This window comes from Leptopilina heterotoma, unplaced genomic scaffold, assembly GCF_015476425.1.
Source record: "Leptopilina heterotoma isolate Lh14 unplaced genomic scaffold, ASM1547642v1 Lhet_183, whole genome shotgun sequence".
NCBI lineage: Eukaryota > Metazoa > Arthropoda > Insecta > Hymenoptera > Figitidae > Leptopilina > Leptopilina heterotoma.
In genome coordinates, this window is record NW_025110901.1 from 1136698 (window position 1) to 1155326 (window position 18629).

An 18629-nucleotide genomic window follows, 5' to 3' on the forward strand; every position below is an offset into this window, starting at 1 on the left:
CTTTATAAAGAAGAATTTTAGTTAAAAATTCTGGAAAACAATAATTGAATTAAAATAATGAAAATATTGAATAAGTTGCAGTAACAATATTCTTATAATATAAAATGATGATTTTATCAGTCCAACATTTTTAATTACTTTAAAACATGAAGATATGGATTGCTCTGAGTCGAAGACTCGGAGTGATCGATTTCTTTATGTTTTATAACAATTTGTTCTAAGTTGTTTAATTTCAAAAAGGTTAGAAATAACAATTTTGTAAAATATAAATGTAGTTTTAAAAACCTGGAAAAATTCCGTTTTTTAAACTGGAGAATCTGGAAAAGTCAGGGAATTTAAAAAATGAGCAAAAACGTGGCAACCCTTCTTCTTATTTATAAATTTTCGAAAATAAAAAACTACTAAAATCTTGGCAAATTTACCGGCCTTCTGAAGGTTAATTTCGGTTAATTTAGAGAGTTGCATTCAAGACGCATCAGATAAGTAAAGCCGAACCGTAAAGGATCTAAAAATAAAGACAAACCGAAGACATGTAATATCTTCGAAAAATAAATTTAAGAAGACAACTGTTTTTGCAGTGCGCATAGATAGAAGAAAAGTTGAAATTGATGTTGAGTAAAAATTGTGAAATATTCTCCTTGTAAAAAGAAACTGCAAAAGAGTGAAATGTAGATAGCAGCCTCGAAGAAATCGAAGAATGTGAGCACCGGGAAATATAGCGACGACTCTAGACAGTCTCGGCTCGTAGTACTTGTAGTGTTCGTAGTGTTCGGGGGGTGTGGTAGCCGGTGGATCGCTAATTGGGGGTGGACGGGCGTGCGCGCAAAGGCGGCGGTGTGGAGGCGGGTCGCGGATAGGGAGCATACCTGACCCCGGGGCTAGCTGTCGCCGACGAGGGAGACGATCGTCGGGAGATCATCGCTACCGGGGGTTGCCAGGGCCACGGCAGAGCCACCGGGTAGGGGAAGGTCGGACTGGCCGGGTAAGCCGTTGGCGTGCCACCCCTACTGTGATTTTGCGTGACCCCACTGTAGAGGAGGGTGCTTGATGGCGATAGCCAAGGTGGTAACGCATGTTGTGAGCCGTCGTGGTGTTGTTGTTGTTGTTGATGTTGTTGCTGCTGCTGCTGTTGGTGTATACTTTGCGCCGCAGCTGCCGCCGCCGGTGATGATATCGCTAGATGTTCATACAGTCTTACCGATGGAACTCCACATCTCACTAGTTGTTGCTCCATCAACTCCATTGGGTCTCTGTAAAAATACGTAAAAAGAACTTCATTTAGTGACAATTTTAACTATTATTTTTTCTTTACTTCTACCATCCTTATCAACATACTGTTTTATCAATATTAAGCGTCTTTATCGTTTACTGTTTTATCAATAATAAGCGTCTTTATCGTTTACCATCTTTATCATTTACATCATTTACTTTCACCAAAATTTTGGTATCTCTAGACTAGTAAATACTTATATTTACATATAGCATATTTGACAAGACGGAATAAAAAACAATAGAAGAATAAAAAATACTTGTTTCAAAAGTGGTTAAATTTTTTACGCAGACAATTACGTTCAGAGGGAACAATAATGTCATTGTTGAAATAAGCATCAATTGCAGTGGATTAAGGGTGTGATATTTTACGACAAGAGTAGGGAGAGAGAGAGAGAGAGAGAGAGAGAGAGAGAGAGAGAGAGGAAGGGAGGGAGATGTGGAAGCGCAAATGTGTGGTCCGGCACGTCCAAAAGCGACGGCGATTAGCCCTGGACCTCTCTAATCCCCCTTTTTCTCCTGCACAGCCCCCGGTCTCTTTTGGCATGATATATGCATGTGTTGCCATATATACATACAGACCCCAACGTGTGCTGCACACTGATCAACTATGCCAAGTGGCTATCGAGTTACGCGTTAAGCAGTAACCGAGACCAGTACACCGGATCCATTGTTCAACTCTCTCTCTCTCTCTCTCTCTCATCCCATTTTTGCATTCTTACACCTCCACTCGACTTAATTCCGCACCTCTCAACTGTTTCCTGCGCGCACACTCAAAGGTGTCAAAAAATTATAACCGCAATTATTATTGAAATTCAAAAAATTATCATCTCCTCTCATGATATGAAAATCACTGAGTGGTAAAAATTCTTCTTCCCATACAGCACACGAGGAAGTGTTTTATTATTGTCGGGATATAATAAAGTTGATTATATAATGTTTCGTATATATTGGCTTGAGGAGAGAAAGTTTTAGGTGAATATGACATCTCTTGCATACGCTCAGGAGCACGAAGACTTTATAGAACCATTAATTATAATATCATGGACTTTACGCGATGACTTAATTACCCGTTTATTGGCGTCTCTTGATGATCAACTGCCATAGTGTTTCAGCACACAATCGATCGCAATTAACCCTAATTAAGCAGAATCATTGCATATGGACGTCAATTATGTTTTCCGTCAGGTGTATGACACGTCTGTATAATATTATATCTCAATACTTAATTACTCGCGTCTTCATTTGGATTTCCATTCTCTCATTGTTCTCTCTAAAGTGTCGAAGATAGAGTTTTAAAAACAAATTTTTGAATAGTCCGCTATATAACTAGTTTTTGTAATATCTAATCGAATGTCTAATTTGAAATGTTTATCATCTGTTGTATCTTATCCACACGATCGTTATTCTAATTTTTTCCTTGTTCAACACCATTTTTACTAGAGTTTAGAAAATATACCACTTTTACTGGGCGAGAGAAAATATAACACTACTTTTGTGCCCTAAAACATAAAAACGACCCCCTAGCATATATAGTTTTTTATTTGGAATTCCTTTTTTATGACCCAATTTGAAGAAATCTTAAAAGCAACAACTTTTAGTTTATCAGGGTTTCCACAGGTCAGGGAGAATTTAGGAAAAGTAAAATTGGTCAGGGAAATCAGGGAAAAGTCAGGGAAACACAAAATTAATTTTTTGTGGCAACCTTGTTTTTGTTAAATTTATTTGCTTTCAAGGTCCTTTCTTCAGATCGCGACACAATTTTTTATTTAGTTGAAATTCATATTTATAATAATTATAATGCGTATATAGTTGTGAAAAGAAGCATCAGGTGCATATTTCGGACTCTAGGTGTGCAATTACAGTGTCTTCTTTGTAACTGTTCTTCTTCTTTTTTTTGGAGAGAAACCGTCATTATGTGTATATATATACAAAACTGATGCAAACAGTCCATATACATATGTGCGAGCTTCATGTCTCGGAACGAAATTGCTTTATCTCGGACGTGAAAAAAAATTCAAAATTGAATTAAACTCTGCATTTCGATGTCGATATGTGTACATAAAACGGAAGCAATGTGCATTATAATTTCAGAGGTAAAAAGAGAGAAAACTAACGGAAGAGAGCAATTTATGTATATTAGTGCGAAAGAGATTCGGAGAATGTTTGATGTAATTTTTAATCGACCTTGCTAAAAACCTTGGGTTTTCTTCAGTCAATACAATTCTATGGACTAATTCCACAAACCACAATTAAAAGTTAATCAAATGATTAAAGTCAGTTTAACGACTTATTATTAGTTGATTGAGGATTTAATCATTGATTAACTTTTAATCGAAATTCGTGAAACTGTCCCTAAGGGACCAGTTTCACCAACTCCGATTAAAAGTTAATCAATGATTAAAGTCAATTTAAACCGTTCATGACGATTGGCAGGTTAAGGTTAATCATTGATCAACTTTTAATCGGTTTTGGTGAAACTGGCCCTTAAATCATTGATTAACTTCTAATCGGTGTTGGTGAAACAGTCTCTATTGTTGGAAAAATTTGATTCATATCTGAATCGAACCGTTTACTTGCAAAAAATTTGTAGCATTTTTGATGCCAGTTTGATTGCGGATAAAGTTTTTCTATCAGTATAATCGTTACATCCTCCGCTTTCATTATTATTCCGCAATAAATGAACATTTATTGCAAACCCCATCGATTTTGCATTTTCTCATGCGCATATTTTTCTCGACTGCGCTTAAATATGCGTAACAAATACTCTAATTAGATGGTATCAACGTAACACGTGCAATCTATTAAGCGACTGTGAAAAATATAATCAGACGAAAAATTGATAATTCGCGGGGTTGAAATTGTAACCTTATTTCGCAAGATATACGAACAGCCATACAGTAGACTAATGATAATATTACGCGTCATATTAATAGACCTCCATGTCCTTGATGAATTTTCCTTTTACGGAAAGAGTAAAAGGTGAATGATAAACCGTGAATGATAATGGAGAATTCAGTAATGCATCTATTATGCAAAGTGAATGCGTATCACAAGAAGAGGCGAGAGCTACCGATTTTCCATAAAAGTGCCGCTGCTGCTGCTGCTGCTCCGCACAGTCTATAATCCAACCGGATATAAAATAGTGAAACCGTAATATCCGGTTAATGGAAGAGAAATAATGACAAAATCACCGGGACTAATTCAAAGAGGTGAATTGGTAGGGAGTTTAGTTTCTTGTATATAGATAAGCTATGGAACCATCACTGAAGAGTTCGACACACGGGTTGCAGGCTTGCCGCAGGGATCGCGGGACGTTCGAGGCCTAAGGTTTCTCACGCGATCCTCTTTACCGGTCTTCGGCACGTCACGAAAGGCATTTAAGCCTCATCCACCAGTCGTCCACTTCCGAGGACGCGATCCGCTTCTCGCATCAGGGACCTTCGTTTCAATTTTTAGACTTTAGGTCGCCAGCGGCTTTTGTCGACCTTCCGCTCTGCGCGCACAATTGTCAGAAAGAAAGGAGAAAAGAGTATACACTATAAAATCATGCAATAAAATATATTGCATTCTGTATGTTGGAATTCCGCATCGCATCGCATCGACAGAGTATAGAAGAAAGAGAAAGAGGTTATTCCCTTGCTCTGCTGTCCCCCCACTATTTTATATATATATATAAACCTTCGAGGCTGACATAGGGCGTTAGGTAAGTGGTAGATAATAATAGGTTACACCCGCTGATGAGCGAAGGTAGTCCATCGAATGGATTTGCCGACGATCGCTCTTGTCTTTCGCACGCATATCCCTTTTGATGTAATGCAGAACGGAAAAAATTGGAAGCACGAAGACAGTTCATCAGAAATGAATTGCCGGAAAATTGACCTTTTAGAGATAATTTTCCCCGCCGAAGGGCAAAGGAAATTGCCTTACCTCGCGTGTAGAAACGAGTCTTGTCTTCAGGATACAAATTTCCCTCCTCCGAAAGAAAAAGGAGCAAATGGTTCAAATCCGAAAAGGAGCAACAGGAACAAAATGGATAAAATCCAAAAGAAAGTAATGGATGAAATCCGAAAAGAGAAGATTTTTTGGAGAATGGAGGAGAAAAATATTCAAGTATCATTTGTGCTTGAGGTGCATATGTATGAAGGAGAAGAGGGCGAGAAGAGGGCGCGAAGAGGACGAGAAGAGGATGAAGAAAAATACAAGAGGATTTAGCGCTCATGAAGAAGTAGAAGAAAAAGGGGGGAGAAAGATGAGAGTGGTACTGGGAGGAAGTGAGATGATGGCACAACACGAGAGAGAAAGAGTGTAACAGCGAAGAAATTAATAGCCATAAAATATGAATAGAAATTAGCAGGTTCGGGGTGGCGTGACGCGTTTGCTCGCTCATTTCCTTTCGGCGCGTTGAAAAACAACAAAACAACAAAATACGGTTCAAGCCTGTAATTTACCCGGCTGCCGCCAACCGCGCTGCACATGCGTTTACAAAAGTGTGCGTGAGTTCGCAGTTACCATCGATACCGCATGGACTTTGGAAGGGTGTGAAAGGTATCGATGCACAGAGTGTGTACGAAGGTGGAAATTATCAGGATGAAGAAAGAAAGAGAGAGAGAGAGTGAGAGAAAGAGAGTGTGTTGGTAAGGCCGCGCGTGTTGGGGCCTATTGCTCATGGGTCGGCCCATCATCATCGTCGTCGCACGGTAGGTATGGTCGGTAATGATCCGGTAATGACTCTGACGCCTTCTCGTCTCTCTCTCTCTTTCTTTCTTTCTTTCTCGAAAGCTGATGCGTAGGTTGTGCAGGCAGGCGCGAGAATATTGAAGCCTCCGATTCTTCTTCCCCCCTTCTTTCAACTCCTCCTCATACCGCGTGTTCTGTTCTTCTTACTTCCACCCTTTCTCACATCTATCCGCGCCAATGCTGCTGTCCCACCTTTAAAAGCTTCTTCCTTGCCTGGCCTTTGTTTTTGCGTTTTAAACGGCAATCATTAGCTTTCTTATGTCTGCCTTCCTTTCGATGATGCGCGCGACGCTAATGGCTTTAACGGACACAAGCACTCGAGGTGCAGAAAATGGATAAACGCAAAGAGGAATTTTTCTTTCCGTCAATTCCTTATTCTTTATTCTGAAAAAGTTGTACAGGTTTTGTAGGACTACTCCATTTTTTATAGCTGATGATTTCGTTTCCGTAAATTTAGTACATTTCTAATTCGCAATTAGTATTCTTACTTAACCTTGAGAGGGCCAGAGTGCACGGAGAAAAAAGGTGTTGTTGTGCAAACAATTTTTGGATTGTTATTAGTAGATTTGTTGTTGATACAATTAGGAATGTTGAAATTACAATTCGCATTGTTGTCAATACAAATGTATCTTGTTTTAGCAACAATACAAATTAGTTACAATCTGCCTGATGTTCAGTTTACAATTCCGTATTGTTGTAGAAGCAAATCTCACACCGATTGCTGATGAAACAATTCGGATTTGTTGGTGAATTATTCATGGTGAATCTCCTACTTTTTGAAGAAAATGTTTCTCCTTAAAAGGCTAGTGAAAATCACCAAGAAAAATGTAATGAAAAATCCCAAAGATTCTAAAGAATATATTGTCCCCAAAAAATTAATGGATATCATTAACTTTCTGCTGATGTTAACGACCGTTATCGTCAAAAATCGTCATTCCTGGGCGCCTGGGGGGTCAATGGGAGTTACGTTCTTTGGCGATAGAGATGGGGTAAGTTAGCATCAGCAGAGGCCCGAATAAAAATTAAAGTCGTCAGTATGTAGGATCTATGTTGGCTGGCCTACCTGGCGACATAGGCCTGCGAGTCAAATCGGACGTAATGCCTACGTAAGAATGTAACGCTCGTCGCTTTAAATTCTACGTAGGCCAACAAGCTAGAACCTACGTATCAGTATTAATGTAGGTCGTACATAGGCCACATGATGTATGTTCTACGTAAGAATGTAACGCTCGTCGCTTTACATTCTACGTAGGCCAACAAGCTAGAACCTACGTATCAGTTTTACTGTAGGTTGTACATAGGCCACATTATGTAGGATCTACAATCGCTTGGTTACATCTACTCTATGTATGGCAGAATATGTAGAGCCCACGTAGCAGAAGTGCATATGTTCTACGTAGGCCACGCTATATAGAATCTACGTAGTATTTTTCTGTAATATTTACATAGGCCTGACTATGTAGAATGTAAATAGAAATTTTGAATGTAGTCTATGTAGGCCAATTGTTATAAGATCTATGTAGTGCTAATAAGTACTTTCTACATAGATTTATAATCACACAAGATATATATATATATAAATTTGAAATTCTATAATTTTATTAGATAGTAATTGTTGACAAAAAATTCTAAACTGCAATGTTTTTTTTGCAAAAAGTAAAAAATTATATTTTTATGAATTTATCACTTGGTAAAAATTACACAATTTAAATTAGAAGGAAATTAAGTAGGGATTTATATTTAATCTAGTTTTGGTTTTCACATTACATGCGGGAATTCAATTAATGTAGTTCTAATAAACAAACAAACTACGGAATAAAATTAAGACATGATATTCAATTATATATAAGTATATTGAGATTCATTCAGTTTCAGTTATTCAGTCTACTATTCCTTTACAATTGTAATTATAAATTAAATAGGTAGTTATTATATTCAATTTAATTATAATTATTTCATACACATAAATTTTCTTAATTTATTGAATAAATGAAATTAATAATTTCCACAAAATATAATTAAAATATATATCAGTCCTTTAAAACTTTTTATTACACAAGAACACTTAAACAATTCACTTTAATATTCACTTTACAATTCACTTTTCACATATCCATTTTAATGCAAAAAAAATTCTGCTTACGAAAAAATTCACTTCACAAAAAATATTAACTTCAAAATAATATTGACACACACGGTTTTAGACTCTTTGTGACGAATGCTAAAGAGCAACTGACGCTCGAAAGACCTTCGGAAAAAGATTTTACAGAAAATATTTAAAGTTCCTGAACATTTGCCCTGTATATTTCTATCTGAAAAATTTCTAAGTTTTTGTCTAAGTAAATCTATAAGAAAAAAGAGAAGTAGAAAAGCTATAAAATAGTCCCCCTCTTACAATGAGGAACCCTTAAGATGGTCAACTACGACTAACCAGATGTGACAAACTCTTGAAAATAAGAAAATTCTTTTAACATTTTATATATTTTGCCTTTAGAGAAGAAATATTTACCATTTACAATAAAATTAACAAATGTAATTTTTTATTTGTTTACAATATAATTGTTATTATTTAGGATTATGGGTATAAAATAGAATAAGAAACAATATTATATTTTAACTTCTGCTTTTATTAAATACGCACTTGGAAAATGCATGTAATCTTTACTCTTTGCCTGATCAATTAAGACTAAAATGGAAATCACAGAACCAGAGAAAACTGACTCACATAAGCCTAATACTTCTGCAATAGTCTTTGTTCAAAAATGGTTTACAAAATTTGATAGCCGTCCGCCGTCCTGTCGTCTCAATATATAAACAGTTTAAAAGAAAAACTTATACGATCTTATATTACATTTCTAAGAAAGAATGATTTTTGATAAATAATTATTTTATAAAAACTAACAGTTATTTTTAAATAAATTGAAATTTTTAGAATAAAACTGCTGATCTAGTTATAAAAATATTTCTAACTTTTGACAGTCAAAATTTTGAAATAAAATTTAGGATAAAAATATCTTTCATTAACAGACAAATAGCTTGTTTTATTTTATTTTCAATCATTATTTTCATTTAAAAGTCTTTGTATATCCTATATAAATATTACATCTGTAGACCTACATAGAAAGGCCTGCTCATAACTTATCTCGATATTACGTCGACTGTCCTGTATATTTCCTACATATGAATGCAGATGAAGATCCTGCCTAGATTTAAAAATTAAATGCCTACATAGAAAAGCCTATTCAAAACTTACCTCGACATTACGTTAGATGACTTATATCTTTCTTATGTACAAATTCTAATGTAGATCCTACATAAATTTCATGTATATGGGCCTACATAGAAAGACCTACTAAAAACTTACCTCAATACTACGTTGAGTGGCCTATATCTTTCCTATTTACAAATTCTAATGTAGATCCTACATAAATTTCATGTATATGGACCTACATAGAAATACCTACCAATAACTTACCTCAATACTACGTTGGGTAGCCTATATCTTTCCTATGTACAAATACTAATGTAGATCCTACATAAATTTCATGTATATGGGCCTACATAGAAAGTCCTACCAAAAACTTACGTCAATACTACGTTGGGTGGCCTATATCTGTCAGACATAAGAATACCGATGTAGATCCTACATAAATACAACAATTATAGGCCTACATAGAAAGACCTACCCAAATATCACCTCAATACTACGTTGGGCGACCTATATCTGTTAGACATAGAAATGTCGATGTAGATCCTACCTAGATTCAGAAACTGCAGGCCTACATAGATATGTCTGCACAAAACCTATGTCGACACTACATTGTGAGGCCTACATCAATTGACTATAGAAAGGCCTACGTATATCCTACATAGATACTACATCTTATAGGCCTTCATAGGAAAATCTACGTACACTCTACATAGAATGTACATAACTTGGCCTACATAGAAGGCCTATTTTAATCCTACACAAAAACTACGTAGTAAATACATAGGCCGTACTATTTTTTTACTCGGGGGGTTAAGAAAGTTTGGGAAAATTTCCGTAAATTCTAAGAAAGTGTTTCACCAAAAAAATTAGTGAATATCATTTAAAAAGTTAGGAAAAGTTTCCTAAAATTTTAATGAATATCATTTTTCTAACAAAATAGTTGAAAATCACCCAGAAATTAATAATTTCCCTTAACAATTACTCACAATTGTCAAAGATATTTAAAGATTATAATTTATTGTCAATTCCAATAAATAAATTGTTAATAAGTCTTTGACTTTTGTTGTAAAACTAGGAAAGGATGCGACTAACGAATGGAACCAAACTGGTATTGTTTACAAATTTAATTGTAATAATTGTTCTGCGTCACTTACATCGGTGAATCAAAACGTAGTTTGGAAAAAAGAATCAAGGAACGGAAAAACAAAAAAAATTTAATCTGTGGTTAATGATCATCAAACTACGCTGTATCCTTCAATTTTGATGAAGTTAAAATTGTATATTTGGAATCAAATTATAGAAAACGATTATAATTTCGGAAATGTTGTATATTAAATTTAACGATCATCCGATCAGTAAGAAGGAAGATATACAATTTCTAAGTAACACTTATTTTCCTCTATTAAGAAGTGCAAAGTTGTCTTCTTCAGATTTTAGTTTTGTTTGTCATCCGTACGACATCTTTTCGTCTTGTTTTAAAGAAATTACAAATCTTTCAAATATTCCATGTTAATATCTGCCGTGCAAAGTAAAAAGAACGTAAGTGACATTTTTTGGCAAAATTGAATTTTTGGTATCATTGGATTCGTTGAAAAAATCTGCATCTAAGTGTGTAAAAAAATGAACAATTTGAATTAGTTATTGCAAAAATAGATTGTTTAAAAATAAGAAAAATCGAAAAAATGACGAAATGCAAAGTAAAAAGATACATGAGTGCTCTTGTAAACGACGTTTGTCTCGTCATCTAAATACAAAAGGAAATGAACGCTAAATCACTTGTGTCTTTCTTACTTTGTAACTGCGAGCCCCAGTGAAAGCGGAGTTTACAAAGTAAAAGTAATTTTAAAGCCCCGTAAGTGACTATGATTCAGCACACCGATTTTACCCAAGAAGTCATCTTGTATCATTGAATTTTTCATTATATACTGAAGTTCTAAGCTGAAACGCGGTTTTTCTTGATTTTCTCCGTTCGACTGAAATGTCACTTAAGTTCTTTTTACTTTGTACGGCAGAGTTTTACGGCAAGAAGGTGCAAAAGACCAAGTGTGGACCTATTGACGTCAAATAACCCCTATAGGCCAAAAATAGGCTATGTAGGCTTAAAATAGGCTCTGAAGGCCTAAAGTAGTTCGTACTGACTAATATAGGCTCCATAGACTAATGCAGGCTTTATGGACTAATGTATAGGCTCTGCAGACCCAATACAAACTGCATCACAGACCTGTAGAAGGCTTCCATAGACATAAACTCATAAGTTGACACTTTGGTCAGATCGGACTCACTACAGATTCACAGTTTTTCTGAGGATATCAAATTGAGACAAGATACGGATCAAAAGTGTTGCATCGCAACACATTTCCGTTTTTTGTCTTAATTTGACATCCTCAAAAAAACTGTGTTAAGATTAGAAAACTCCATGGAGTGAATTAGAATTTGATTTGAAAACTAACTTCAAGGGGTTTCATCCTAGTTTCGCAGATCCAATATGTGACATTGCTATACGCGCGAATGTTAAAAAGAGTGCAAAGAATGTATATATATATATATACCGGGGAAATACGATACGAAGCAGATATTAAAGGGAGGAAAATGATTCTTTTTCTCTCATGAAAGCAGGAGAAGACATTTATTAGCGGTGCGGAGAAAAAGAAGAGGAAGGATGAGCTAGTGGGGAGTGGGTATATGAGGTGGGGGGGAAAGTGAGCCGAAGCGGCAGCGGTAATGACAGGCCGCCCGTTCTCGAAGCTAATATAGATGAATGCCCTGCCCTCCTTGCCCTGCGGAGCAAAAGCGAACGGATTGGGTCTCTTCGGCATTACGTGGATGAGGACGTGCGGCGAACAAAAAGCTATGTGTGCGGGGAGAAAAAGTCGGTAAACTATCTCGCTCTTTCTCTCTCTCCCTCAAGAGAGAGAGAGAGAGAGAGAGAGAGAGAGAGAGAGAGAGAGAGAGAGAGAGAGAGAGAGCACTCTCTCTCTCCCTCCCTTGAGGAAGAGAAAAAGAAAGAGAGAGAGAGGGCATTAGCGAGAGAGAGAGAAAGAAAGAGAGAGGGCATTAGTGTGGAGTATATCACTTAGGTACATGTATGTGAGTGTGCGAGAGGGAGAAGAAGAGGAATAATAAAAAAAAAAGGAACGATCCTCTATACTCGAAAGAGGGTGAAAGAAGAGGGCTGGCGGCGGCCGGAGGGGCATCTATCTATCAGCGCCGGCGTGAAGTGGGCGTTGCGCATGCGCTGTATTGCCCTGGTAAAAAGCCGCTCTCTCATTAACTCGGTCGCCGCCGTTGTTGCCGCGGTCAAGCCACAGCAGCGACGCATGCTCCAGAGAAGTGTTATCAGCAAACTATATTCACAACACTTAATGGCACCGAATGTTGAGCTAGGTCTTCACTTCCAATGATTGATTTCTCCTCTATTGGGAGAGGAAGATTCCTCTAAAAATAACTCTATCCCAACTGCCACTATACTACCGAACAAGTATCATGGAATCTACTTTTATTGCATTTCTGTAATTTCCACTATTATTGCGGTATTATTATTGGTGCTATACTACTGCTGGTGATACTATTATTGTTGGTGGTTGATATCACTGTTAGTGGTACTAATACTATTATTATTGATTGGTACTCGATACTAGTAATACTATTATTGTTGGTAGTTAATACTATTGCAACAAATACTATTTATTAAAATACGATTGAGTGATAGAATTATCTCTATTCCTAATACTGATGGTATCCTATTACCATCCTATTACTGATGGTACTTAACCTTTAGAGGGCCGGGATAAAAAGATTCGTCAAAATAAATGGTGTCCACCCTTTATTTTGACGAATCTTTTTATCGAATTGACTTCTTATTTAATTTTTTTAAATAAAAAACTACTAAAATTTGTGCAAATTTACCGGCCTCCTAAAGGTTACAAAAAAGTACGGATAAGTACTTATAGACTCAAAGCGAAGAATTTTAGAAGAAGTCTTTTCAACAAATTTGTAGACTCATTGGCTATAGTGCAAAAGAGAGTTCTCTTCAATTTTTGAATTTTTGGTAAAAATTTCTTTCTATACCACTAGGATAATATTTAATATTTAGATAAGTTCTGTAAAAACATTATTCTTTATTAGATGATTTCTTTAAAAACATTATTCTTTATTAGATGATATCTTTAAAAACACTACTCCTTTATTAGATACGATTTCTTTAAAAACATGATTCACAGATGAGTTCTGTGAAAACATTCTTTATGATCTTGATGATGTATGAATAAGAAATTGCAACAAGCAAAAAAGGTGTTGGAAAAATATTTGAGGAACACCTGAAAATGATGAAATATTTGGAAGGCTCGTGAATTTTTTTTTTTTTTAGGATAATGTAAATAAAGGAAAGGTGTGAGGGTTATGATATTAGAGAGAGAATAAGAATGGGTGTGCGCGATAATTCATCTGAGAATAAGGAGAACATGGTATTTGTTATAACTATACGCGCGAGAGTTTGTGGTCGTGAGAGATGATGACTCAGCTAGATTTCTTGTCGTGGATTAACATAGACAGGTGATGATTTGGGGAGGATCTGCCTTTTACCATCTTAGATATAGTGAACCATCAGCCTCTCACTCTCTCGAGTGGGTATATTATAAACTAACACTCCCCGGCTAATCAAAATTCAAAAATAATGCTTATAGTGCTTTCTTTTCTGTTCTGTTGTCTTTTTAAGCTCATACATATGCATATAGATTAGAAGATATATTTAAGAAGGTCTGAAGAAACTATAGAAGAAACTTTTTCTAAATTTTGAGCTTAAGCGAATAAAAGAACATTCAAAATTTTTAAATTTCGCGAAAGCTCAAAATTTTAAGGAAAGGAAACCTGGAAAACCTGGAAATGTCAGGGAATTTTATAAACCTTGAAAAAACCTGGAAAAGTCAGGGAATTTTGATTGGAATCCTGGAAAATTATTGTTTTCTAAAGTTATTGTGCTTATTCTTGAAATCTAATTTTTCTTTAATTAAATTTTCTTAATTCAAATTTTTTAATACAATTTTAAAAGAGTTGCCTTTACAATTTTTCTTCGCAATAATTCAATTATTTTCATAAATAATCAAATCTATACAGAGATTAAATTATTTTCATAAATAATCAAATTTTTTACAGACATTCAATTATTTTCATTAATAATAAAGAATTTATAGATTTACAATTATTTTCATAAATAATAAAACTCATTGCAAAATTTCAATTATTTTTAATACAATTTTAATGAAATTTCTCGAAAAATGTAATTATTCGTTAAAATTTTATTAAAATTCATCAAAGAAATTCAATTATTTTAAAAAGCCTTCCTACAATTTATTTATTAGAATTTAAGTATTATTGTCAATACATTTTTAATTCAATTTCTTGAAAGAATTCAATTATTTTCACAAACTTTAATGAAATTCAATTTTTTTTTCAAAAATTCTCATCCATCAGTCAATAATTTTCAATATCTATACTATTTTAATAAAATTTTTCAAAATAAATGAATTATTTTAAACAATTTTTATAAATTTCTTCGCAATAATTCTATTATTTTCAAAAATATTCAATTTAAGTTTACAGAGATTCAATTATTTTTATAAGTATGTAATAAAATTTTTTTAGAGGGATTCAATTATTATTTTCATAAATAATAAAACTTATTGCAGAATTTCTATTATTTTTGATACAATTTTAATCGAATTCCTCGAAAAATGTAATTATTCTTAAAATTTTATTAAAATTCGTCAAAAGAATTCAATTATTTAAAAATTTGTTAATAAAATTCTTTATGAGAATTCAATTTTGAGAAACATTTAATTATTCAATTAATTGTTTATTTTTGTATTAAAAATAATTAGGTATTTAAAAAGAAATAATATTTAAAAATTCGTCTCAAGAATTCAATTATTTTAAAAAATTGTAATAAAATTCTTGAGAGAATTTCAATTATTTTTAATATTAAGCAAGTTTTTCGCAGAAATTCAATTATTTTATATTCAAAAAAATTTGCAATTATCTTTATAAATAATTAAATTCATTTCCGAAATTCAATTATTTTAAAAAACTGTAATAAAATTCTTGTCAGAATTTCAATTATTTCTAAAAGTAAGAAAATTCTTGGCAGAAATTCAATTATTTTCAAAAAATCTAAAAAAATTATCAAGATTTTAATTATCTTTAGAAATAATTAAATTAATCTCCGAAATTCAATTATTTAAAAAAAAACTGTAATAAAATTCTTGGGAGGATTTCAATTAATTATAAAAATTCTAATAAAATTCTTGGGAGAATTTTAATTATTTTTAAAATTAAGAAAATTCTTCGCAAAAATTTAATTATGTTCAAAAATTTTGAAAAATTCTCATCAAAATTTCAATTATAATTAAATTCATTTCCGAAATTCAATTATTTTAAATAATTGTAATAAAATTCTTGGCAGAATTTTAATTATTTTTAAAAGTAAGAAAATTCTTCGCAGAAATTCAATTATGTTCAAAATTTTTTTTAAATTCTCATCAATATTTCAATTATCTTTAGCAATAATTAAATTCATTTTCTAAATTTAATTATTTAAAAAAATTTCAATAAAATTCTTGACAAAATTTCAATTATTTTTAAAAACTTTTCTCAATTCAATCAAATTTTTTTTAACAGAGATTCAATTATTTTCAATACATTTTTAATCTAATTTCTCGAAAAATGAAATTATTCTTAAAATTTTTTATTGAAATTCGTCAAAGGAATTTTAATTTCCTATTTAAAAATTTGTTGATAAAATTCTTTAAATGAGAGTTCAATTTTAAAAAACATTCAATTCTTCAATAAATTATTTTTTTTCGTATTTAAATAATTGAAATGTCGTAGAATTTTCTAATAATAATTGATTCAATTATGAATTTTAGTTAAAATTTTAGATAATAATTGAGTTTTGAAAAGGTTTCAAATAATCTTTGAATGTTTGAATTTTTCGTACTTTTAACTTAAAATTGTGTAGATTTAATTTTTTTGTAAAAGTTAAATTGAATTTTTTTGAAGTTATTTCAAGTTTTTATTTTCTAATATATATTTGATTGAAGAATTTCCGAATACCTGAATAATCGACGATGAAATTTCGTAAAATTGAATTGTAAACAAGAGGATTTGAAAATGTTGAAAGAAATTTTTCGGAAATTATTAATAATAATTAATTTACACTTTATAAAGAAGAATTTTAGTTAAAAATTCCAGAAAACAATAATTTAATTAAAATAATGAAAGTAATTTTGAATAAGTTAGAGTAACAATATTCTTATAATATAAAATGATGATTTTATCAGTCCAACATTTTTAATTATTATAAAACATGAAGATATCGATTGCATTGGAGTGATTGATATTTTTATGTTTTATAACAATTTTTTCTAAGTTGTTTAATTTCAAAAAGGTTAGAATTAAAAATTTTGGAAAATATAAATGTAGTTTTAAAAACCTGGAAAAGTTCTGTTTTTTAAACTGGAGAATCTGGAAAAGTCAGGGAATTTAAAAAAATGAGCAAAAGCGTGGCAACCCTGTAAGGATAAGTTTAACATAATGTTTAAAGAAATTGAACCGCCGGCTATTCCAGAGGCCAATGAAAACTTCGCGTAAGACCTTTTGGTTAATAGAAAGGTTTTGGATTAGTTTGGTTTGGTTGTTATGGTTGATAGAAAATCGATTTCCCGTTGCAATAAATTGATCGTGTGAAAATTAATATGCAGATCTACTTTCAGAATAATATTAATTAGTGTATAAATTTTTGAACAAACCTGTCGTAATCTGTGAGACGGGATGAATCTCGGAACCCCTTAGCGAACGGATTACTGTCGATCTTTAACTTTGTGATCTGAAAGAAGAAATTCATTCATCATTATAATCACCACTGGTTTTAATAAATTCGAGCAATATATTTAAGCGTCTATATATATGCAACGTGAAAAAAAGGAGAGAGAGAGAGAGAGAGTAATTTTTATCCCGATTGGATTAATTATATATTCAAATGTGTAGGTATTGCTAATTACTTTGGCAATTAATCTTCGATGTGTATATACATTTTGTCCTTGCCGTATATATAATTGGCAGTTAATAGCCTTCCACAAAGTATATTTATTTATAAATTGGGTCCTTTTTGCTTTTATTTTAGTTTCTGTAAAATTATACACATATTATGTTATATTATATATACGTACCAACTGATTCTGGTAAGCGGTCACCGCCGTGAAAATTGCTTCTGGGAAAATAAAAGTCTTGTGCTCCTCTTTCTGCAGGTCCGTGATCTGATGATTACTGTTATTTCGACATCGAACCAAATGTATCCTGGGCTGATATCGATGCATCGAATTTAGGATAATCTGCAATCATATTATAAATTTTCGTTTAGTGCGGTGTTTAATTGCAATTTTGACCAATCTTAACCCTTTAGAGGGCCAGTAAATTTACATAATCTTTAGTTGAACTTGAACATAATTGAATTTCTGCGCGAAGAATTTTCTTATACTTTTAAAAATAATTGAAATTTTCTTAATGGAACGTTAAAGTTAAAGCCCAATTGATTTCAAGATATACACGAGAAAGAATGAAATGAAAATGAAAATGTAAATATTGACAAGCCATCAGAGAAATGTTAATGGTGTTAACATCGTTTGGAAGTAAGTTATCCAATTGGAGATGCGTGACAGGTTTATCAGATGCCGGGTGCACGTTTAGGTACCAAAAGCCAAACGGTTTCGTGCGCTCTCTCTCGGCTTTCGGCAAACGGGATAGAAGTAAAAGCACGGTCAAAGGGGGTTTGCGAGAAAGGGAACCACATCGGAAAGTCTATATACTCCGTATAGCCACCTGCACCCGTTACAAGTTTCTTCGCAGTCGCGGTTCAAGAGCAGCCGCCTTCATATTTCATATTAGCGATAATAAGAATCCAACAATTTTATAATGTACATACCGCAGTATGCGGCGCATTTTTTCCACTATATCTATCTTCAAATTTCATTCCTCCGTTATTTTTTTAATCCACTTTATTTTTTTCCAATCAATAAAAGACACCTGTATAGAGAGGTAACTACATCGTATTAATTTTGAGGAAATTCGATAAAGTTTTTTGATAAATTAGGTCGAATGTAATTTCTCGGCAAGTAAATAAACAAGAGTGTAACGAATGGTGTTTATTTATATCTGATCCGACTGATTATTATATAAGTGTATTTAATTCTGCTATCGAAAATAAGAAGCTAAGTCGCATAGACGCTAAACGACTTTCGACTTATACCCACGTCGAAAAATTCCATGGAAATACCCCCTGGAAATTCCATGGAATTTCCGTAGAGTTTCCATAAAAATTCTGCAAGATTTTTATTTTAAAAATATTTTAACAGTTCCA

The 18629-nt window shown here is 33.1% G+C and overlaps 1 protein-coding gene across 1 annotated transcript in view; it reads right to left on the reverse strand.

The window, feature by feature from the left end:
- Nucleotides 1–221: 221 nt before the first annotated feature.
- The window catches only part of LOC122500271 (T-box transcription factor TBX20), a 69324-nt gene continuing 50916 nt past the window's right edge, over nt 222–18629 (reverse strand). The window contains exons 4-6 of the mRNA XM_043609122.1: nt 17443–17604; nt 17023–17099; nt 222–1250 (exon numbers count right to left, since the gene is read on the reverse strand). Coding sequence (XP_043465057.1) covers nt 797–1250; nt 17023–17099; nt 17443–17604 — 693 coding nt within the window. The 3' untranslated portion in view covers nt 222–796. The remainder of the gene's footprint in view (nt 1251–17022; nt 17100–17442; nt 17605–18629) is intronic.